General features: G+C 38.3%; 2 protein-coding genes across 2 annotated transcripts; both read left to right on the top strand.

Annotated features, from left to right (window-relative positions):
• The first annotated feature begins 3,758 nt into the window (after positions 1 to 3,758).
• Positions 3,759 to 8,112, top strand: LOC112177103. Its single transcript, XM_024315305.2, has 5 exons — positions 3,759 to 3,919; positions 4,240 to 4,372; positions 5,160 to 5,256; positions 7,431 to 7,517; positions 7,806 to 8,112. The coding sequence occupies exons 1-5, from the start codon at positions 3,874 to 3,876 to the stop codon at positions 7,938 to 7,940; spliced, it is 498 nt and encodes a 165-aa protein (XP_024171073.1). The 5' UTR covers positions 3,759 to 3,873; the 3' UTR covers positions 7,941 to 8,112.
• A 709-nt stretch (positions 8,113 to 8,821) lies between these two features.
• LOC112177102 (glyceraldehyde-3-phosphate dehydrogenase B, chloroplastic) lies at positions 8,822 to 11,500 on the top strand. The gene is made up of 9 exons (XM_024315304.2): positions 8,822 to 8,920; positions 9,053 to 9,166; positions 9,477 to 9,638; positions 9,734 to 9,901; positions 10,006 to 10,166; positions 10,306 to 10,367; positions 10,451 to 10,500; positions 10,665 to 11,071; positions 11,246 to 11,500. Exons 1-9 carry the CDS (start codon positions 8,822 to 8,824, stop codon positions 11,379 to 11,381), a joined length of 1,359 nt encoding a protein of 452 aa, XP_024171072.1. The 3' UTR covers positions 11,382 to 11,500.
• The last annotated feature ends 13,084 nt before the right edge of the window (positions 11,501 to 24,584 follow it).

Here is a 24,584-nt window from a genome sequence, read left to right as displayed (position 1 = left end):
GGCTTTACTTAGTTATCAACTAATTAATGTTTCTTAATTAGGAGAATTAATTATACTAGCAAGCTAGAATATAGCTAGTGAGGCTATCATTTTGGGAGCTGAGGGAGCTACATGCATATATATATATATATATATATATATATATATATATATGCTTTGCTGTCTGGAGCATACGAAACCCTAGTGATCGATTTAGCTCGTTTTGGATTCAATTAATTAATAATGAATCACATCACACGCTATAAATTAACTTCTTATTGTCATATGCAGAATGTAGTTTTGTGCCATGTCTGTAATGGTTAGGTTATCTATTGTGCGGTTGTGCCTTGTGGAACAAGCCCTTCTTTTACTTCATCAATTGGACCAATTTTAAACTTCAGGCCGGCTATTGGAGCCAAAATTAACATGACACCACATATACAATGCATAATGTGTAAATGATGGGATACAAAAAGAAAATATAAATTTTATTTCGGGAAGAGGTCGATCGAGAGACCGCAGTGGTCCTAGCTACAACACTGCATGGATCCGATAGTACTCGATCGAGTGATCGACATGGTGCAGTGTCGTAGCTAACTGTTAAGTATCCCGTCTAGTATAATAGTTAACATAATCATCAAAGAGTTCCTCAAATTTGGTATAGTAATGGATGTTTGTGCGAGACATAAGCTAAAATGTTATGACATCAATCGGTGTTCGGAATCAAGTTCTCGAGACAATTTGGAATCTCATAACAAGGCGAGACGTAGGAAACAAAGGAGTCGAGTATTTCTATATATGCTTTGGTTTTAATTAAAATTCTTTAAGCACAACGAAGTGATCGATGAGGTGAATTCTAGAGCAACTCCAATGTTTTGTTTGCTGTTTGCAAGCGCCTGCTTACTTATTAAGTCATTTGTTGACTCGACTTTTGTATACTTTGCGTGGCTTTCTTAGGATATCAGGATCAACAAGGTAGGTAGCTATTAATTAATCATTGTGATTTTTGACCAATTCCCTTCCCAAAACTTTGCGGTTACAATCATGTATAATGTGTTTATTTGGCCTTGGCCTAGTCCACATGCCATCATGCATAGACTTCTTCAAACAATGCCTTTGCCTAGTCCACGTGCAGAGATTGTCCATCATAAAATATAGGATGAACTATATATATTTTAGCGCATATCTTTCATAAATAGAGAACTTAATTTATACAAGATAATTCACCATTAAGACACAACAGATAAAATTATTATTTGAGACATGTTTATTCTGATAACAATATAATTTTAAGTTCCAAAGAGACATAAAATTTGGAACTCGAGTTCAACAGCATCATGCAAGGCTTCTACTCAAAAAAGACAAAGAAGGAAAAAAAAAAAAGTTTGGACATGATCCCGAGTGGCTTGTTTAAGTTAGAGCACTTCAAAGCTAGAGTGACCCAATAACAAAATATGTAGTGAGGGCGTATGTCAAGAAACCTGCAACGTACTATGTTGCATAACCTAGTAGGTTTCTCAAAAAAGTCATCCACTGAACGGCCTGAACGCTGTAAGATTCAGTCCATTCCACATAAGCTAGATACTTAATTTATGGGATAAAAACTTCTCTAAAATGGCCTAACCCTAGCCTAATAGCCTACAGTATGAATCGATCTCAAGGTCTTAAAAATTCCAATGCAACCCAAAATTAACTAGAACCCCTCCATGCCGGCTACAACCATAGGTGCATGGTAGAACCCCAAACTGAGTCAAAAAATATTTGCAGTTATATTTTCATTTATGTTTGGGATCGACGAGTTTCTTCCTCAAGTTGTACGTGTCAGTTCAAACATTTTGGCCTAGCTTATCTTTCATTGACTAATTTAGGCACTTTTATTACACCATATATAGGAAGAAGAAATTGTTGTTTCTCTGTTGAGAGACTCAGTTGTAGAATGTCGTAGGAAGCACACTGATGTCCACACTTTTGGTCAACCTGATCATACTGACTGCAAAGGAGAATAAGTTAAATTACTTGCTGGCTCTTTTCTATTTTATGAGCAGTACGTGGTGGCGGTGGTGCTTCATTGTTCGACAGTAGGAGTTATTCAAAACTGTTTTTGCCAATGAGAGGAGTCTTTTACCGACGAACTCTTAGTTGGTAAAGGTGCATAAATACCTCTCATAGAAACATAAAATAAGTTGCAAGCTCCATCAATTAGCTGGCATAAAACAAAAGTCTAAAAATAAGACAACAAGGCTATAAAGCCTAAACTAAGGTCAAAGACCATATCAAGAGGCAACAGCAGAGCCTCAACATTAGAGAAAAGAACCAAGAACAACGGAACAATGCATAGAACTCAAGTAGGGGAGCTTACATTATTGAAAGATAGGCCAGTTAGAGAAACTGCACCGGCTGTGTGGCTGTGTGATTGGGCCGGTGACCAATCAGAGGAAGTGAGGAAAAGAAGGAATGGAGCAGCAAATAATCACTCGACCAATTTAAGGGTCCTAGCAAGTCGACCAATCGACTGACTGAGAATCAGCAACTCGATTTGCCCGACCAAGGCTATGGCTCCCACAGATATTAGGGTTTCTGCCAAGGGCCAAACTTCTTTGATATTAATTCAACGGGCCTGTATTTAATTGAAAAAATCATAGTTTTTATTTTAATAATTAAATTTTAAATCTAATCTCATGCTTTAATTAATTAATTAATCTAATTTTAAAGTCCAAATAGTATATTGACATTAGAGTTGCCTTTAATTAGTGTATTTATGAAGTGAAGACAATTGCTAATTTTGGATGAAAATTGGATTGGCAAGTACCGAATTTAGCAGGCAGATCGACAATTACCCTTGGTACATGAGTGCACTTGCTCTTAGCGAAAGAGGAAAGTAATCCAAGAACATTGGCAAAGTCTTAGCAGATTCAACCACCATTTTATAGACAGATCAATGAGGGAGACAAAAGTTGACAAAGTAGTCCCAAATTAGAATATAACCTTTGCTGACAAGCAATTCATCGTCAAGATTGTTATAGTTCTTTGGTTTTATCTTTCCGAAAATACTTTTGCTAATAGGTTGTCGCTAAATGTGTTATATGAGAAAATAACATTTATGAACGACTAAACTGTTTTCATAGACAAAATCACAAAGTCCTCCAATAAAAATAAAACTAGACTCCAAACATGCCTTATGAGTGTGGATAATTACGTGGGAAGTGATTCCATAGAATGTGGAGAAACTTGCTTTTGATTATTTTTTGTTGTTGTTAAATTTCTTTTATTTTTCTTTTATTTGTGAATTGATCATTTTGTATTTCTCAAATATTTCAGTTTAAATATTTTTTTTAATATTTGAGAGATATTTTGGTAAAATTTTTCTGTTTTAGTTGACAAACCCTCATATCTTAATAATGGTATAAATAAAACTAGACAAAAACACACACTCTGCCTGTGGGTTTAATTTTCAAAAGAAAAAAAAAATAATCATGGGAGAAACGTGGAGAGTTTTTATTATGTTATTTTGTTTATTACGATTATAACCTCTATTTATTAATAGATATTTTTTGATAATCTATGGTCTAAGGATTAAATCGTCTTTTCACGTCCACTTTAACTAACAAAATATCTTCTCTTAATAATAATATAAATAAAAAGGACACACATTTGCATAACTTGAATTCTCTAACCATAGTCCCAAGTCTCGAATACTGAAACCGCGACGAGCGTTATTCGTCGGCAAAGGTTTGGTATTTATGAAATATTGGTGCTTAAACTTTGATTGAGAATTTGAGATATAAAAACAAGGCAGAGCATAGGTATTATCGAACCCATTAAACTCTTCTCCTCCTCCATACTACAAAACGGTCCGACACTCATTTCCACACCCTTTGTTTCAAACTCCAAACAATGTCTGCTATTTCGAATTCGCTGGCTCTCACTACAAATCCTTCTGGTAATTTCCCTCTTGATCTAACTAAAACTGCCTTCTTTGATTCCTTGCTCATTTCTGGCAAATATCTATGATTTTCAGTTGATGAAATGTAAAAGATTATAAATTGGGTATCAAAGATTGCATCTTGAATTAGTTTTTCACATGGGTATCCCCCACATTGATTCCCAGTTAAAGTTTAGGGTTTAGTGTCCCACTATCTTAATGGCTACTATGGAATTTCATGCAAGTAGTCATAATCTCCATCACTAATTTGGAATAATGTAACTTTCCCTTTTTTTTTTTTTTTTTTTTTTTTATGATTGTGTGAAACACTTGACTAGGATCTTCTCTGAAGCAATCCCAACAATGTCTTGGGTTTATGGCCCCTACAAACTTGTCACTCAATTCAAACCGTGCCGGTAATGTTCAACTTTCGAGCTCCAATAGGTCTTTCGCGGTTCGAGCCTCATACAGGTATTCTCATTGTCCTTTCTTGCTGATCCTTATGCATTCTACGCCTTGTTTATGATTACGGCATGCTAATGGTATAGAGTAGACTACATGGTAGCTACTGGTTTAATTGCTTTAAGTTTGAGTTGTTCAGTTGAGTTCTGTAATTTAGGTTATGGGATTTTGGGTTACTCGACAACATGGTATAAATAATTGTCAGTCTTGTTTAACATAATTCAAAACTTTTGAATTAGTAATAGATACAAATTGGGGAGGTACTCGGAGAGTAAAATTGACTTGCAGCAAGACTGTAGGTTGATTGGTTGTGAATCTGTAACATCTGTTTTTTCCCTTTTCGGTTTGTTCCTCCTAGAATGTCCCTTCTGTCATTAAAAGCATGTAAATATGGATAATGATATGGAGCTTCCATATGCTTATGACGGCAGTAATGTAGCAATCACTTTTCAGAACGAATTTCATACTCATCATATCTTTTGTGATTTACTGTTTGTTTGATATGTAGACCTGTTCTAGCTCAACTAGCTCAGAATTACAATTCTCTTTTTAAAGCATTTAATAAAGGGGGACAAAGTTCATATACTGCAAATAATAATATGAGTATTATTTTATGTATCCTTTTACCTTCCTCAACTGCGCAAAGTTTATACTTTTGGATTATCACGAGGCTTCTGTATGCGGTACTTAATACTATTTTTATTTTTGAGGTGTCAGTTAGCAGTGATTTTTTGATTTTGGAATATTAGGATATGCAATGTTGTTGTAATGTCAGTCTCTGCTTGTGTAATTACAGTGATGGTGGGAGGTCAAACAGTGGAAGCATCTTTATCAGTGGCTTTGTTTTGGGAGGACTTATAGTTGGCACACTGGGTTGTGTATATGCTCCTCAGGTTGTCATTTTCAACGAGTATTTTTTTTTTCCTTCTGCAAATGCTTGTATAATCGTTATTTTGCATGTGTATGTATATGCTATTCACCACTGTAGATACAGATTGAGGTCTTTCGGTTATGAACAACTATAGATACGAGGATAACACGCTTTCTATAGTCTCAAGCCCCTCAGCATACATGCATGTTATTCATTACTAGACTCTTGGTTTTCCTTATCAGGTTTAAGATTTTAACAATTTTTTAGAATAAGTCCTTTTCACCTTTCAATGAATTTCTTGCTCAGTTGTGCTCAACTGCCCTAGGATTTAAATCCAACAGTGGATTACAGCGAGGAAAATAAGTAAATTTCATATAACTTATTATTCTCCACCCTGTGATTTAGATCCGATGACAGTTGAGCACAACTAAGCAGAAAATTCGTTGAGGTAAACAAAGCTTTTATTACAATATAACAGATAACACATTAGTTTTGGACTAATAAGTTAGTTTTGGACAGCTTATTAGTTTATAATTTTTACCATGCTCCCCCTTAGTGTGCTAGTCTCTAACTCCCAAAGCCCTTCTTAGCTGCTAAAATGTCTCTGTTGGAACTGCCTTTGTGAATATATCAGCAAGTTGCTTTCTTATCTGTGATTTGCATTTCTGATAAGATGATATTGAATTGGCATAATTGCTAAATTGCTACCTTAGGTTTCACCTTAGTGTTAATTTGTTACCCTAGGTTTTATTTCAACCAATTTGCTACCCTAGGTTTTCAAAGTTAGCCAGTTTTCTACCCTAAGTTTTATTTTAGTCAATTTGCTACCATTCCATCAAATTTGCTACTCTAAGCTTTCAAGATTAACCAGTTTACTTTCCCAAATTTTCAAAATTAGTCATTTGCTACCTTAGATTTTCAAAATTAATTCATGTTTGGATGAAGAAATGGACAAATTAATATGACGAAAATGTAGCAAATTGGCTAATTTGGTAACATAAGGTAGCAAATTGGCAGAAATAATACTTAGGGTAGCAAATTGGCTAATTGTGAAAACTTAGGGTAGCAAATTTGCTGAAATAAAACTAGGGTAGCAATTGACACTAAGGTGAAACCTAGGGTAGCAAATTGACTATTAAGCCTATTGGATTCTATAACACTGGATTCATTGCTATAGTAATTGCAGACTTATTGTATGTAATTAATATCTCTAGCTTATTTTGGTCCAGTGTATTTATATATCTTTCTCAGCCATGTTGCTTGAGAACCAGCTAATGCAGCTGGCACATATGCTGCTTTGGCAGCGAAATAAACAACGTACTGCTGCTCTTGGAAGCCCATGAACTATGCCAGAGCGCAATGAAATAGCAAACCTGATATCTAAATGCTCTTTTTTTCTGTACTAAGATGAAAATGGCTTGGACTATACATAAACCGTGATCAAACTTGCTGCAAACATTACAGCTGGCCATGTAGCAGTGAGATAAAGCACATTTTCTATTAAACTCATGTACAGCCTTCCTCCATCTTCTTTCTTCAATTTTGCATTGACCACTAGGTGTTTTGTTCTAGGCAACCAAACATATTCCAAATTTCTTGACTTCGGTATACTTCTTTTAGCGAATAAACACACTGTCACTGGTTTGGCTGATTTTTTTTCTTTCTCGTCTTTCTTTGTTTGTTTCTTTGATCCTTTCTCATGTGAAGCAAGCTTTTCGACATGTCAAAATTTAGCAGATTGTCCATATTTGTCCACCCATAATAGACATCTCGTAAGTTTCTGAAATCATGTCTCCTGGCAACCCATGTAGATAGGATTACAACGCTATATAAAAGAACTTCAAACTCTTTGCCATTAATCGGTGATGTTCACTATTAGAGTCTTGGTTTTCCAACTGAGCTCTTATGACTCTTAATAATTTTTGATCCCATGACTGTTGGACTTTCTGAAAATTTATTGAAATATTTTAATTTTGATAGCACATCAGCTGATTGTTATAAATTGTTCAATGTTTATATGTCGTGGCTAATGAGTTGTCAATTCTAAATGTAAATCTTCATGGTGTACCTCAAAATTTCGGAATTCTTGATGCTGTGTTATCTGTTTGTGCCTATGGAGTTTGCTTTGTTTGATCATTTGATGTCCGCATGCACTAAACCAATGAAAACTTTCTCACTTGATGAAAAATACAACAGATCAGTAAAACACTTGCTGGAGCTGACCGAAAGGAACTAATGAGAAAGCTTCCCAATTTCTTGTATGATGAAGAAAAAGAAGTGGAGGTGAGAAGTCACCCTTGCCTGATTGACCCTATCTTCTATTATCACTTGCAATGATGTTTTGAACTGGCATTCTCTGTTTGCTATTCTATGTGTTCAGTAATTCTTGGAGATGCTGAAAATGCACTTATGCTGTTTTTGGCAAAGTGATGTTTCAGTTTCTATCCACTCTTTTAACAACCATTATGTGCCAAATCTTAAGTTAATATTGGATATAGAGAGGCTGTCATGTTTCTAATCCCACAGTGCTTTCCTTTTCAAAGTCGCTTTATGTGTGTTTCTCCTTCACAGAAAACACGAAAAGTACTGGCTGAGAAGATTGCACAGCTGAACTCTGCTATTGATGGTGTCTCTGGTCAGCTCCGAACCAAAGAGGAGCCAGATGAAGTACCTGTGAGTGCAGATGATGTTGAAGCTACCATATGAGATCACTCTGATAGATGTAATTCAGTGTAGCCTTTTTTCTCCTCAATAATAAGGGTAGTTGTCTTCTTTTGATGTGAGGACCCTTACTATGGTCAATGTAGTTGTACCTCTAATACTTGGACAACGTGGAATACAGTATTTCTTTCATCTACAGTGTGCAGCCCATAACAAATATCACAGATCTGTTAAGATATATATAGTTTTCATTAAAAAAATAAAATAAAATAAAAAGATGTATATAGTTTTGAGTAATTTAAGTTAGTCGACTTTTTCCTTCTTTCTCCATAAGAAAATTAATTGATAGCTGAAGTTACAAAACACTTAAACAGGTGACTCAGAGATTTTGAGCTCAGTTCAATGTCAGGCTCACTGAAGAACTGGTGCTTTTGTGGTGGAGCTGCTTCAAGCTTTGAGACTTTTCATTTTGTCTCCGTCGGTGAAATGTGGGAGATATTCTCATTGAGTTGAAGCAGTTTGCACCATCCACCATGATTTCATGTGAGCCAGTAGTCACTGCTTATGCAAAACCTCTTGGATTTGGATTGATTCAATGGTGACATGTGACACCTTCTTTGTTGCCTTTTTTTTGTAATTTGACATCCCCATTTGGAAGGGCATTCCAGGAAAGGAGGTTGAGGGAATAATCTGTGGTTCATAGTTTTGGAACCCCATACAGAACATGATCTTATCTCATATATCTACTTCGTCTACCATGCTAACCACAGGTTCCTATAATTCAACGGCCACCTTAATTTAAAAGAAGGTAACGTTGAATATTAAAGATCCAAAGTGTGTGTCATAAAAAAAAAATTTAACCAAAGATCCAAACCGTAACTATATATATAGTATCCAAGTCAGTCATCAGGCTCTAGTTGCAAACCATGGCCTCCCACGCAGCTCTAGCTTATTCAAGAATCCCAGCCAACACCAGGCTTCCCTGCAAGACCTCCCACTCTTTTCCCGCTCAATGCTTCTCCAAGGTCTCTCTCTCTCTATCTCTTTAACATGGCTCTCTGTTTTTTTTTTTTTGGCTTTGCTTTATGTGTATGATATACACGTTGTTTGAAAAATATATGAATGATCAAGTTTGCTCGTTGTTTTTGGCTCTGCAGAGGCTGGAAGTTGCTGAATTCTCTGGCTTGAGATCCAGTTCATGTTTGACCTATGCAACCAATGGTAGAGAGGCATCATTCTTTGATGCTGTGGCTGCTCAACTCACTCCCAAGGTATATCGCGTTTTCATTAGCCGATATATGAAATTTATGCTTGTAATAATCCATGGATATGAGATCAAATTTTATATTTCCTTTAGAAAGTCGACTATTATGATTGGAGGATATTTTGAAGCTTCAACTGAGCAGTTAGAGTAAAAGAGTAGCATTAGCAAGGCAGTTCTCAAAAGCTTAACTTCTATTTGTGTTCTTAATTAACTTTTGATTTCGAGAAGGTGCACTTATCCTCCAAATTCTGTAAGGTGGATTTTCTGGAATGTCAGTTTTGGTGCTTAAAATTTTTATTTTCTTTTGTGCATATCAGACTTCAGGATCAGCTCCTGTTAAGGGAGAGACGGTGGCCAAATTGAAGGTGGCTATCAACGGATTTGGACGGATTGGCAGGAACTTTCTCCGATGCTGGCATGGCCGGAAGGATTCACCCCTTGAGGTCATTGTTGTCAATGACAGTGGTGGAGTCAAGAATGTAAGTGAGAGTATTAATATAGTTAAGATGGTTTTGGAGAAATCTGAGTAGTAAAATTAATTACTGTTACTAATATTGAGTAATCTCGAATGCAGGCTTCCCACTTGCTGAAATATGATTCTATGCTGGGTACTTTCAAAGCAGATATAAAAGTAGTTGACAATGAAACTATCAGTGTTGATGGTAAGCCTGTCAAGGTTGTCTCTAACAGAGATCCCCTGAAGCTTCCATGGGCTGAGATGGGCATTGACATTGTTATTGAGGTAAATGACTGCTATACTTGGATCACTACAAAGAAAATATAATAGGAAAGTTTCAATAATACTGAAAATTATAGTACCTTATAGCATATTTGGATAATCTATAGGGAACAGGAGTTTTTGTGGATGGCCCTGGGGCTGGTAAACACATCCAAGCTGGTGCTAAGAAAGTTATCATTACAGCTCCAGCAAAAGGTGCCGATATTCCTACCTATGTTGTAGGAGTAAATGAAAAAGATTATGGCCATAGCGTTGCAGACATTGTGAGGTCAGTATTCTCAAATGGATTAGTAACACAATAAACCAAAATAGTTATAATGCTGCTTGAGGTAATTGACTCGTTATAACTTTAAATACCTCTTTTAATGGTATAAAACTTGCCTTCATGTGCCTGTTTGTGCTTGCAGCAACGCTTCCTGCACCACAAATTGTCTGGCTCCTTTTGTGAAGGTCCTCGATGAAGAATTCGGTAAGCAGACATCAATAGCAGCATGAATTATCAAACAAAATGGCTTGTTGGACTAATACTTTGTTCCTAATGACAACTTGCAGGTATTGTCAAGGGAACCATGACAACTACTCATTCCTACACTGGAGACCAGGTAAAGAACGGTTCCTTCATTCATGAAAATCAAGCTTCAAAATGCAACAATTGAACTAAACTGCTGTAACATCTTATTTAATCTTGGCATCAATATTTCAGTACATAGTGGAGAAAGTAACACACTAGGTTATATATGGCCTGGCCTACTGTGTGTGTTTGCAGAGACTGTTGGATGCTTCACACAGGGACTTGAGGAGAGCACGGGCAGCAGCACTGAACATAGTGCCCACAAGCACTGGTGCAGCCAAGGCAGTGTCTCTAGTGCTGCCTCAGCTCAAAGGCAAGCTCAATGGCATTGCCCTCCGTGTGCCAACACCTAACGTGTCAGTAGTCGACCTTGTTATTAATGTTGCAAAGAAGGGCATTACAGCAGAAGATGTCAATGGAGCCTTCAGAAAGGCAGCTGATGGGCCACTGAAGGGCATATTGGCAGTGTGTGATGTTCCTCTTGTGTCTGTAGACTTCAGGTGCACCGATGTTTCCTCCACCATTGACTCTTCCTTGACTATGGTCATGGGTGATGATATGGTCAAGGTTGTGGCCTGGTACGACAACGAATGGGGATACAGGTGAGCTCATTGATTGCTACTAGAAACTAAAAATAATGTTGCTTGGAGTCCTTAATCTCGTTCACTATCCATTATTCACATGGAATACACATTACATAAGCTATTTGCTCAAGTGAAGTTACAATGTTGATAGAATCTCGATCTGAAGTGGATTGTTTGTTATGTAATTTGCAGCCAAAGGGTTGTGGATTTGGCACATTTGGTTGCAAGCAAGTGGCCAGGGACACCAGTAGTGGGAAGCGGAGACCCGTTGGAGGATTTCTGCAAGGATAACCCTGCTGATGAAGAGTGCAAAGTCTATGAAGCTTAGACTGATGTATATTTTTGGCTAGCTGTATAGGAGCCAGGGCTTAGCTCTATTTGTTATCAGCAAATGCTTATTTTGTAATCAGGACTGAGGCAAATAAATTTGTTATTTATTGGTGAGAATGCGGATGTACAATCACAACCAATATGTACAAACGAAATGGGATTTGTTTTTCAAAAGAACAAATCGCAACTTCGAAAAGAATATCATAGGATTTCAGTATATATGATCATCAAAATACAACTGTTTGTTCATGAATTTGTCATCCATCATCCAGAAAAAGTACACCTATAGGAGAAGTTCATAACAACAAACCCAATAATATCGAATAACCCAACAAACCCAATAATTTGTCATATATATCAGAAGTTCATAACAACAAACCCAATAATATCTGAACTGGTGGCTTTGCTTTACATTCTGTGTGGAGCAGGTCACTGGTTCAATTCGATTGGCATCACCATCATCATCATAACAACAAATCTCAACCCTTGGTCAATATCAATGAGTAATTTGGAATCTTTTTTGGAGGTTTTGACATGAGTAGTTCTATTCAAACCTCCTATAACAGTATTTGGACCTCCAACTATACTTTTTACCACCAAACTTCCCATTTTGTCCATTATTTTTCTATTTAAACCTCCTATTCTTCGAACCTCTGTAACTCCTGTGGCTTTCTCTAGCAACATTAATTTTTCTCTCTATTGATTATCCATTTTTTTCTTTTTTTTTTTAAAAAGAGGATCAAATGATTTCACTCCTACCCTCATGGTGACTCGAACTCATGACCTCGATCTTAGGTAGTGGGTGCTCTAACCACTGAGCTAACACCACTTCGTCTATTGATTATCTATTTGACAAACTGTTCTTTTAATTGGATCAATTTAGATGTTGCTCCTTGATGGAACAAAGAATATAGAGGAAACAATGAGGTTGGGTTTAATTAATTTGTAGATTTGTTAGCAGCCAGAAGTCATGGAGGAATGATAGAAACTGATGGAGTGGTAAAAACTCGCACTTTCCTAGTATAGGAGGAATTTAGTATAAACTTGATTGATGATTAAGAATAAAACAGAAACATATACCATACATGTCTGCATATATATATACAACCAAATTGAAGCACTTTTTCATTCAACCAAATACTGATGCTACATGACCATTGGAGAGGTTTAAGAAATTGAGGACTGAAAGTTAGAAAACATGGAAAATTAGAAGAGTTGGAGAGAGGATTATAGAGGAATTAGGGAAGAGAATAAGAAATGGAGATGGAAAGGATGAGGAGAGACAGTAAAACGGAACCACAAAGAGGAACTAGGACGATGAGAGCGACATAAAAGCGTCAACAAGATTTTTTATTTATTATTATTATTTTTTTCAGTTTAAAAGAGGGGCAATATTGGATTTTAAAATGTCCAAAAATGAGAGGAGGTATACATATCAATAAAAGAGGTATGAATAGAAACATTCTTTTGACATAATTGAGATTCTTTTGTAGGGAAAGATGATATTCTCTGGACTCGACACATCCAATTAAATTCTTTTATCTCGCTCGAGGTATCCCCAGTTTTTTTATTTTGTTTTTTTTTGTTTTAGGAGAAAGAAGGAAATTACAACGAAAAACCTCTCGGGCAACCAAAGTTAAATTTGTCCCAGTAAAGGGCAGGGAGTGCCAAAACAGGGAGACTCTGCAACCAAGCTCTAGGAGACGAGCCTGATCCCTTAGATGTAACAGTATCAGCTAAGAAGTTCGCTTCCCTAAAAACATGAGAGAAGGAGATGCTTGCGAGGAATTAGCAATAGAAGCTATGTCTTTGAGGAGAGATTTTAACATCCAGGGAGCTTCACACTTGCGGTTGACACAATTGATGATTAGGGACGAGTCACCCTCCACTAAATATGGTCCAGGTTGAATCGCTTAGCAGCTAACAAGCCATCCTTAAGAGCTGTACATTCAGCCAAAGGAACCGTTGAAGATCCAATTGACCTCGAACCAGCAACAATGGGGTCACCAAAGTGGTTTCTAATAACAAAGCCCGCGACAGCCAATTTGGAAGAAGAAACAGACCCGTCAAAGTTGAGCTTGACGAAATTTTTAGGCGGCGGGTGCCATTTAATGACTTCACTTAAGCCAATAGAAGTCGTAGCAGAACAGGGGTTATGGGTGCTGTAGGCAGCACAAAAGGAGGCTGAAGCATGCACTACAGAAGCCGGACCGAACTCCGAGTCCCTGAACAAAACAACATTACACTTTTTCCATATTTGCCAACAAAGAAGCAAACAATTTTCCAAAGCATCCATTGGTGCATTCTGAAACATGTAAACAATCCAATCATCAAAACAATTAAAGGTAGTAGGACTCTGATTCAGATTAGCCATAGACCAAACATCCCAAACTTTTGGGCACGATCGAAAAATATGATCCAAATTTTCCACACCATTATTATTTTTTTTTTGGTGAAACCACACCATTATTACACAGGCCACAAATAGGATTGATACTAGAATTGAAGCGAGCAAGTCTTGCTCTTGTTTTTAGTCTATCTCTAACAAGAAGCCAAGCAAATATTTTTGCTTTTGGGGGTATATTGAGCTTCCAAATTTTGTTCAGCAAATTAGCCTTAGGGTGAACATTCTGATTGCATTGAAACCAGGTGGCTGATTTGATGGAAAATTTCCCATTAGAAGTTGGCCCCCAAACAAACTCATCTTCCTTGTCAGAAAAAGGAAGATTAGCAAAGGAGATATCTCTAACAATCGAAGACTCTAAATATTGGGAGAGTTTCTCAATATTCCACACTCCATTAACTAAATAATCTGAAACAGAATCATCTAGATCTATAGAGGATCTGCTAGTCACATCAACCAGCGGAATCAAGGGGAAATCATAGATCCAATTGAAGGTCCAAAATTTTATGTTATGACCATTCCCAATAATCCATCTCTTTCCTTTCAGAATAATATCTCTAGAGTCCAAAATACCCTTTCAAGCAAACGACTGATGAGATTGCTTAGGAACCTCAAAAAATGAGAACCTACGAATGTATTTTTTCCTAACAATCTCCACCCACCAATTATTTTGGTTTGTAATAACTTTCCAACCTAGCTTGGCCAAGGCTGCTTTATTAAAACAAGAAACCGGTCTAATACCAAGCCCTCCTTTAGACTTCGGCAAGCAAACTTGCTCCCAAGCAACCTGAGGGGAACTAGAGCTACCCCAAAAGAAATTCCTCATTTCCTTATCTATGGACTTTGAAACAGAAGTAGGGCATTTAAAGCAAGAAAGAACATGGTTAGGCACCGCAGAAGTGCTCGACTTTAAAAGAGTGAGACTCTCAGCCCTAGACAGAGTGGAACTCTTCCAACCACTAAGCTTTTTTGAAATTCTAACAAGCAACTCTTTTCCAGAATATAATGTTATGAACACCTAGATATTTGCCTATAGTAGTTCTATGTTGAATACCCAAAATATTAGCAATCTGTAGTTTAGTTGAAGCATTTAAGTTAGAGGAGAAATAGATAGAGGACTTATCTGAATTAATGTGCTGCCCAGAGCAAGTAGCAAATCTAGAAAGAATCCCTGTGATATTTTGAGCAGCTTTAGGAGAGCCCCTACCAAAGATCAGACAATCATCCGCAAAAAGAAGGTTAAAAACTCGAACACCATTCGGCGAAGAAAGTAAACCAACATGGTGCTTAGAGCAGTAGATGAATTAAAGGTTCCATACAAATGTTGAAAAAGCTACATGTATATCTTGATCGTTTTGTCGCGTCCCCAACCATTTTCGAGCAATCACAGATCTTTCATAGAATAAAAATGTAAGGAGAGATTGGATCTCCTTGCCTAAGACCCCTCGAGGGTTTAAAGTGTCCCTCAGCCTTACCATTAATAAGAATTGAAAAAGAGACTGAGGAAACACATTCCATAATCAGATCTATCCATCTAGAATTAAAACCGAACGTAGATAAAACACAACGAATGTAATTCCAATCAAGAAAGTCATAGGCTTTCTCCAGATCGAGTTTGACTGCCATTGCCCCATGTCTAGCCTTCATCTTATTAAAAGAAGAAAAGATTTCATGAGCTATCAGAATGTTATCTGTAATCGAGCGCCCTGGCGCAAAAGCTCCTTGATTCTTGGAAATACATTTTGAAAGTAAAGGTTTAAGGCGAAAAACTAAAATTTTAGAAATGATCTTCTAAATGACGTTATAGAGACTAATGGGTCTAAAATGATTTACTAACTCAGGTTTCTCAACTTTCGGGATCAAAGCAATGTTGGTATGATTAATTAGTTCTATAGAGGAAACATTATTGAAAAAAATCTAAAATTAAATCACAAACTTTATTCTTAATAATATCCCAGTTTTTGTGAAAAAAGAAGAAGCAGGCATTAAGTCCATTCGGTCCAGGGGATTTTAAGCCTCCAATAGAGAAGGCAGCCCGCTGAATTTCTTCTTCAGAGACTGGTCTAAGCAAACAATGATTATCTGAATCCGAGATAATAGGATCAATTGAATTCAGAAAGTCTTTATCTGGCAGAGAATTGCCACGAAAAGACTTGTACCTATTCATGAAACTTTGAACAAAAACAAAGCTAATATCATCATGGTTAGTAAGCCACATATGCAAGTCATTTTTAATTCCTGCAATACGATTTCTCTTTTTTCTAATAGTAGCAGTGGTATGGAAAAATTTTGTATTCTTATCCCCAAGGGCAAGCCAGCTAGCTTTGGCTCTCTGAGCCCAATACAGTTCCTCATTCTGCTGGACCTCCAAGAGGGCATTTGTCAAACTCTGAACTTTATTCCTTAAAAAATCAGAATTGGGATAGTTCATAAATTGAAGCTGATAGAAGGATATAGATCATTCTCCAAAATAGAGTACTGATTCCTATAGTTCCCAAACTGTTCTTTGCTCCAATGACTGAGGTGAAAGCAAAAAGCATTAGAAATAGACTTAATATTCTTAATAGGGTTGGAATCCAGAGTCTGACTCCAAATTTTTTTTGACTAAGTCAGGAAACTCCAGGTGATTTTGCCAAATGGCTTCAAATTTGAGACTATTAGTCTTAATAACCCTAACAGGAAGAGTAGTCAAAACAATAGGTCCATGATCGGACCCAGAGATAGGGAGATTTTCTAGAGTAGCAAAAGGGAATAAATTCAGCCATTTTGGGTTAGCCACCACTCTATCCAAGCGCCAAAAAATCAAAGACTGATCAGAATGCTTGTTTGACCAAGTGAAAGGAAGTCCTTCAGCCGGAAGGGAGTAAACATTAATGGAATTTAGAAAATGAATAAAATTATGCATATAAGCTGAGGAGGGATTGTTGCCTCCAGATTTTTCTTCAGTACAAGTAACATTATTAAAATCACCCATGAGGATCCAAGGATCATTAGAAGTAGGTTTAAGAGAGGTTAACTCATTCCAAAAGTCAATCTGCAAACTTTTGTCCGGGTAAACATAAACAAAGGTAGCAAACCAAGTGGAATTGGAAATAGGATCTATAATGTTGCAATGAAAAAACCTATTATGCTTCACAATAATATCCACCATAGCAGTAGAAGAATTCCAACACAAAATTAAACCACCACTTTGCCCAATAGAAGTAACAAACTCGATATTATTAAAATGCAAAGACAACAAAGAACTAAGTTTATTCGGAAGAGAAACACTAGCAAGCCTGGTATCTAAGAGAAACAAAATATCTAGCCGCCAAGTTGTGATAAGGTACTGAACTTGGGCTAGAAAACCAGGCCAGGAACTGCCCCGGCTGTTCCAACTAAGCATTCTCATTTAAAATATTCAAAATAGAGGCATTTTCCACAAACTGATCAGTACTAGTTTCCATGTTTTCGACCATTTGTCTAGTTCTTTTCTTTGGACTCGGGCTGGTGGCAAACCCCACACCTGGGCTAAAAGTTTCAAACCCAGCAGCTTCACCAAGGAGCATATCCAGCTTACCTTGGCGAGGAGGTTCCTCTGCATCAATGTATTGATCCACTTCTTGTGACGAATCATCAGAAACAACCAGCACCTCCTTATTCTTTGGGACTCCAGAGGGCCCAGCCCTATTATTTGCAACTGCCTCCTTGAAAGACTTGCCAGGCTTTAACATAGCTTTCTGATTATTGGGGATAGCCCCCTGTTTAGGATAAGTGAAACCTTTGACCTTCCCTTTTCGGGACACGATGCCCCATCAACAGAGTTATCACCTTCTATAAGGGTCGGAGCAGGAATAGGTTGAGGGAAGACCAAGGAAAAATGTTCTGCAAACAGACTCTTAATATTCTCATACTTGGCCATTTCAGCTGGATAGACTGGATGGTCATTGTCAAATCTTTCAACCATAAAGATATTGTCATTGAACAACTTAAAAGGACAGGAATGAACTTGGTTACGATGAATGTAATGACCACATCTGAAGCAAACTTCATAGAGAACCTCATAAGAGACCAAAATGGGGATCAGGTTACCTACTTTGTTGTTGACAAGGACAATGCGTTTGAGAGGAAAACGCAAATCAATCTCTATAAGGACCCTTGCAAACATGCACTTCTTAACTTGTAGAGTATTATCATCAGCACCAACATAACGACCAATTTTTTCAGAAAGGGAAGTTAAGGATTGCTTATTCCAATAAGGGAGGGGAAAATTTGGGAGTCGTACCCACACAATAAGATTTTCAATACGAGAAGACGCAGCATCAAACCCGTAAAACCATCTTTGTAAATGGAAGATATATGCGACTACCAATAAACCAAGGTCTTTTGTAAAGGATCCGAACAATGTTAGTAACACTGAACTCTATAACAAACCAACGATTTATCAGCCGGTTGATCTGGAAGTTGCCTTCCAGATTGGACCACATTTCGTTGTAGCGATTCACTACAATTTCAGCTGGAAGTTTCTTGCCAAAGAGCTTGCTGAAAACATAGTGGTTTAGGTAGTGTTCAAAGAAACCGGTGGGCGGTGAAGGCAAATCCACATAGGCTAGGGTGGTATCCACATGAAAGGTTTCATCACCAAATTTAACCGGGAAGGCGTCCGTAGTAACACGGGGAGACAGAGAATAGAGTTTAAAAGGGAACGATCATCGAGAGGAGGAGGCATTGGCTTGAGCTTGGGCATTGGGGCTGAAAGCCATTGTGCAAAGCAGAGGAAGGAGGTCGAGAGGAAGCAGATAAGATTGAGGTGTGTCACAAATTCTGGAAAACCAACTATAAATAGGGCCACTCATGCTTGGGGCATACATAAAGCCAATCGCATGAGGAAGAATGTAGAAGTAAAACATCTTGAGAAGTAAACCAACCTTCTTGGAACTCAAAACAGACCACAAATTATGGTAAAGCCAAGATAGGAGCTGCATCTGGGAGATAGGATACCAACTCAAAACACAAGCAAAAACAATCGCCCAAACAATTAAGCCAATAACAGCAATAGCAGAAGACGAAGCGAATATCGGAAATGCAAAATAGGCAGAACTGTAATGATGAAAAGAAAGATAAGGATAAAAACTTATCTCAATATCGGATTTGCTGACAGTCTCATTGGGAACTCGTAACGACAAGTGAACAGAGAAAAAACCACTGATGATGATCCAACGGTAAGGATGGATATTTGAATGCATGGGCGTCTTAAACAAAAGAAATAGAGCTGACAGGAAGGCAAGAATCAAGATCTGCAGAAAGAGATCGCCGTCAATAGGATTGGCCTGGAAAAGAACCACAACGCCGTCTTCGTGTAAATCACCATAGTCAGACAAAATATGCAGGGAATCTTCACTAAATCCAGGCCAATTCGTTCTCCAAATCGAAACCCATGACACCCAAGTGATAGGAAGAGATAAGGCAGATTGGAATTGATGTAAAAGAAAGGTAACAAAGATAAGAATAAGGAACCCTAGATCCCCAAATTGGAAGGTGTGTACAAGTTGAAATATAAAGTTCATACAAGTTGTATGACCCCTAGTTCATAGATAAGAATCGTACAAAAGAATGGACTACTCTGTCTAGATAATGATAGCGTAGAGTAGTCTATGCTAACAAAAACACCTTACCTTGTAGGCACTATATTTTATTTAACCTCAAACACCGAGCACGCAATTGTGGTACGTTGAAGTTAAATACTTCTACAAAGGCTCATAGAGACACTTATACTAGAAAAGACATTATTCTAAATAAACAAAATTAGGCGACCACTATGGAAAAACCCAACAAAAATAGCAAAAAAAGAGAATTAAGCAGTAGGCCCAAAAGCCCACAGCCCAAACCCTTCCCTTCCTATTCAAATTGGGCCAGACAAAAAAGGCTAGTGTTGAGTTGGACCAGGCCCATAAGCCTAGCCCATTGCCCCCATCTCCTCGTCACCACCAGGGATCACCAGCTGCTTCCTCGCTCTTAGGGCTGGACCCGCCGCTAGACCATGACGAGCACCACCGCGCTCCAACCAAGATCGCACACCTCCTACAATCAAAACCGCTACTCACCACTGCCTTTGCTGCAACCCAGAACACGACTTCTGCCACAGACCAGGCAACCATACGATAACCTCTGATCCAAAAAAATCAGATCTGCTACTTCAAAACAAATGGCCAACCTCCGATCTGTAATTGATCGGGATCCAAAAAACCACGCACCCAACACAGACTTTTCACCTGACCTTGACGACACTTTATTTTTATGCCATTGTTGAAAATGTCGAGGTATTCCTTAGTGTCTAAGAAGAATCCTTAATTAGAGGTTCCATTTTGGTACATTTAATGTATCAATACATTACTTTTTGTAGCACTAGCTAGACTAGCTCGTCAGGTGTTTGTTTCTTACCTCCCAGAGTCCTGGGATATATTGGTCACTTGGTTGCAAGTAGATGGAGAAAAAAGATTTCTTAATCCAAGGTTTTCTATTTAGACCTCTAAATTTGATATTTAGACCTCTTTTAATATTTGAAATTTAATCCTTTTAAAGGAAAATTTCTCATAAGTACTATTTTCCACATAAGTTGATGCTTATTACAAATTTTCCCTAAAAGTCTAATATAAGCTAGTCAATTGTTTCCCCATAAGGATGAAGTTATTGTCCCATGTCTTTTTTATTTTTTATTATTAATTTTCCCTATAAGTCTAATATAAGCTAGCCAATACAAATATCACGTCCCAAAGCCCTAAACCATGTCCCAAACTTGGAATAGAAAAGAGTCGGTAAAAAAAAGCAGTTACCCTGCAACTTTTTTTCATCTCTGTTCCTAAAAAAAACATAGCAAACAGTGGTGTAGCAAGAAATCTTATTTAGAATGGTAAGATTTTATTAACTAACAAATTAAATTCTTTTTTAGTCATCCACTAAGAATAACACAATCTTTTGCAGTTGTCTAGGTAATGCTAAACCCTAGCCGCCTTGGTTTTGGGTCTCTACATCGGCGTTCTACGTCGATCCTAAGCGATCTTACCCTCTCTATCACTCGAGGCTGTTGTCCGGTGCAGCCTTTACAAGTCGACAATGGTTGACGAGCACCCTACTGCATCTGCAAAATTATGAATTTGGTTCTGCCTTACACTACTCTGATGCGTCCTCATGCCGTGCCGGAATGAGTTCTTGCAGAAAAACGATTTTGAAGATATGGGTTGGAAGAGTTGTCCAGCAAGGGGGCGCCTCAAGGTAACTGCTTGGCCAATATGGCTGAAGCCTGACTCTCAATCACCCAGACAACACCTTGAAGCCCAGAAGGAATGGAATGAGATGTTAGTTTTGCGGGGGACGATGATCTTTGGTAGGCCGTGGAAGGTGGTCGAATTGATTTGGACGGCGAAGCACGAAAGGCACTAGAGAGGAGTGTTGCGAGTCTTAGGACTCCAATCTTCGGAATTTGAGGATGCTCCTGTTGTGCGTTCGTTGGTGGAGTTGGAGACAAGAAGCTCTGCATATCAGTTGCAGCGAATGGCGGTGGGGATGTCTGTGGCAGCCTCCTTCAATGGCAAAGGTGGAGGGGTGCTCCCCTCTCGATGGGTGCCCAGATCACTTGAGTGGCCCGAGTCTCAGTGGAGGCCAAACCCCGATCGGGTGCAGCTATTAGTTGGGTGGCCCAGACCAACTTGGAGGCCCAAATCTGTTGGGTTACCTGGTGTGGATTGGGTGTCCAAAGAAATTGGGAAGGATATGGGGGTTATTGCCCAGGTTGGGACCTAACTGTTGGCCTCGAGTTCTCTAGGGTTTCGTATTTGGGATCCCGGAGGATTATTCCAAATAACTATGCTTAGGTGGTTTTTTAGCCTGCAGATTATGATGTTTGTTTTACATCTTGTGTAGATACCTCTACTAGTAAGCTACTTAGCTACATCACCAAGCATAAGTAACACCCTCTTTGGGACACCCACAAGCCATGGTGAGACCCAACTGAGATATGCATCTCGTAGCCCTATGTTCAAACTACGCCACGGTATCCAGAAGTGGCAAATATGTCGCCGGGAAGCCACCTTTCCGGCCTTGCAAAGTTGCCTTCACAAACATACTTTCTAGACTAGAATAGTGATTCCTACATCCCACATCTAAGAAAATATAAAGGAGATGGTTTCCTTCACCTATAAAAGGAACTCTCCTCCCACATTCCACAACATCTCATTACATTTCATGTAATCCCCTTGGGCCGCAAGGCCCAAACACACATAGTACAATATTCAAGTGGACGTAGTCTCCCGCTAAGGCGGAGACGAACCACTATACTTTGCTTGTGTTGTTCTCTCTCTCTCTCTAAAGCTAACTAGAGGCCCTCGCGGATCTCTAACGTTAACATCTTGATAATGGAAGATTCTGGAGCACCGCAATTGAGCGCATTGGCAAAGGAAATTTTCACACAAAATTATCTCTTTGTAGGGTAATATTGTAGTTTGTTAGGCTCCTTGATTATGGGACCTTCAATGTTTTAAGTGAATGGTGCATGATTCTTACTTTGAGAAATTTGTAAGTGCCGTTCTGGCCTACGATTATCAATGAAATCTTCATTTACTCAAAAAAAAAGAAAACACAATCTTTTGCCAACAAAAGAAAGGACTTAACATAATATTTTTAAGAGGATCAAGTTGAGGTGTCCTGACTAGCTAAGACAACTATTTGTTGAATATGCTAGTAGTTTGGGTCAGCAAATATAAATTTTGGTAAAGCTCCTTATTCTTTAGTTCTTTACTGAAAATTGTAGGGATTTGGTACGTATACCAATTTGGCTAAGATTATCGATTGTGAAGGCTTTGGAAATTATTTAGGTCTCAAATATGATTTTGGAAGGTCTAAGAAGAAGCATATAATTAAAGATATTGGACACGGGTTTGCTGCCCTTGTTTCCCAGGTCGGTGTTCTAATTCATTGAATGCCAAATTGCTTGAAGACTTTGGAGGGAATCCAGGCTTAACTGCTTGTGATGGAGTCTTTCGTGGTGACCCTACTGGCTAATATTTAGTTGGATTTTGTAGAGCCTTAGGTGTTTGAAATGCTCTAGAGTTCGTGGCTGTTATCATTGGTGTTGAATTTTCTTATAAGCTTGGTTGGCATGCTCTTTAGCTGAAAAGCCATTCAATGCGCGAGCGTGTTTGCTATTTTAAATTCTTCTAATTTTTCTCTCCATCGCCTCCACGAGTTCATTGCCGAAATTGCTTACTTGGCTCGAATAAGAGTTATGCAGTTTCGCTGCTCCTACATCCATAGGGAGGGCTAATTTGGTAGCGGATTCAATGACAAATCTAGGTTTAGGTTTTCTGTCCTTGGCTTTGTTACGCCTCTGATGGATATACATACTTTGATGCACAAGGATGTTATGGAAAGTCCTCATCTTCTTACGTGTAAAATTTTCCCACTTTTTATGTGTGTCTGACTCTAGAAACATATTAAATAAGATTTATTATATAAATAAGATTACCAAAACATAAAATTTATTGTTTAACTTTTTTATTTTTGAAATAGGACATCAAACTTTTCATATATTCGAATATAAGTAGTGATTACACAACATGACCTACCTCCGAGAGGACCACGTTCATATCAAGCCATGCATGTTACCCTAAAGCAACCAAATGAAATCATTGTGGCACTAGGACCAAGAACCAAACCTAGACAATGTTAGGGCAAGAAAAGATAAATAAAAAACCCTAACTTATTTGACGAAATCCAAGACTACCCTACGTAGAGGGGGCATCCCAAGTATCCACAGTTATCAAACTCATAGGAGTAGCCTCCCCCATGATGATGGTCTCCCCCACCACCATAACCTTCTCAGATTCAACTGTCACCATTGGAGAAATCTTCTCCACAGCAGCCTTCCAGTTGGACCCTAAGCCCAAAAACCCATAACCTAGATCCGAGCCAAACCCAACTCGACTTAAACTTGCCTTGTAATCGCTATCACTGGCCACCACTGCAGCCACCGCGTGAGAGAAGCGCAATGGCTTCTCCATGAAAGACACCTCCACCATAACCTCCGGACGGAGATCCAGCTGCCAGATAAAAATATGACGACGCTTTGCAGGACCCAAGATTTCCTAGATAGACAAACCACTGCCAGGCGACACAACCCAGGCCGCAAACGACCCTAGAACGGTACTGGAGGTGCCACCGAAAGCATCGCTGACCAAGAGAGGGAGGCCGAAGACCCCCAGTGCTAGGAGAAGCCCACGCGCAAAGCCGTGGCCCTCACCCACATATGAACCCGAGTAGGAGGTAGAAGCTTCATCTCGGATCAAAGAGAACCCAGCCGTCGCGAAGAAACCCTATAGAGAGCTCACGCTCCCCATATTTTTTTACACAAGATTAAGGAAATATTATCTTCTAAGAGTGCTGTTCCCCTGGTCAGCTACTGACCAGGGATGATATGGTCAACTACCGTTCGATTTCAATCGGACGGTTAACAGATCTCATCTTTTAAAAAGCTGGAGAGCTGTCAACCGTCTGATTTCAATCAGACGGTAGTTGACCATATCATCCCTGGTCAGCGGAACATCCCTGTATCTTCTAATTAGTTATGAATTATTGTTTAACTTATTAAATTTTGATTTTGAACATCTTCTACTTTATTATTTAATTATAATAGAAATATTTTAGGATATTACATTTTTTTTTGTTTTGTTTTATTGTTGGATTTTGAGTTTAAAATTTTAATTTCAAAAAATCCTTACAAAAAAATAAATTTTAAATGCATACTATGATTTGAGGTCTCAACCG

This window comes from Rosa chinensis, chromosome 7 (genome assembly GCF_002994745.2).
Source record: "Rosa chinensis cultivar Old Blush chromosome 7, RchiOBHm-V2, whole genome shotgun sequence".
In the NCBI taxonomy this organism is placed as follows: Eukaryota; Viridiplantae; Streptophyta; class Magnoliopsida; order Rosales; family Rosaceae; genus Rosa; species Rosa chinensis.
The sequence above is the reverse complement of the archived record's forward strand: the minus strand, read 5'-3'. Positions and strand labels throughout refer to the sequence as shown.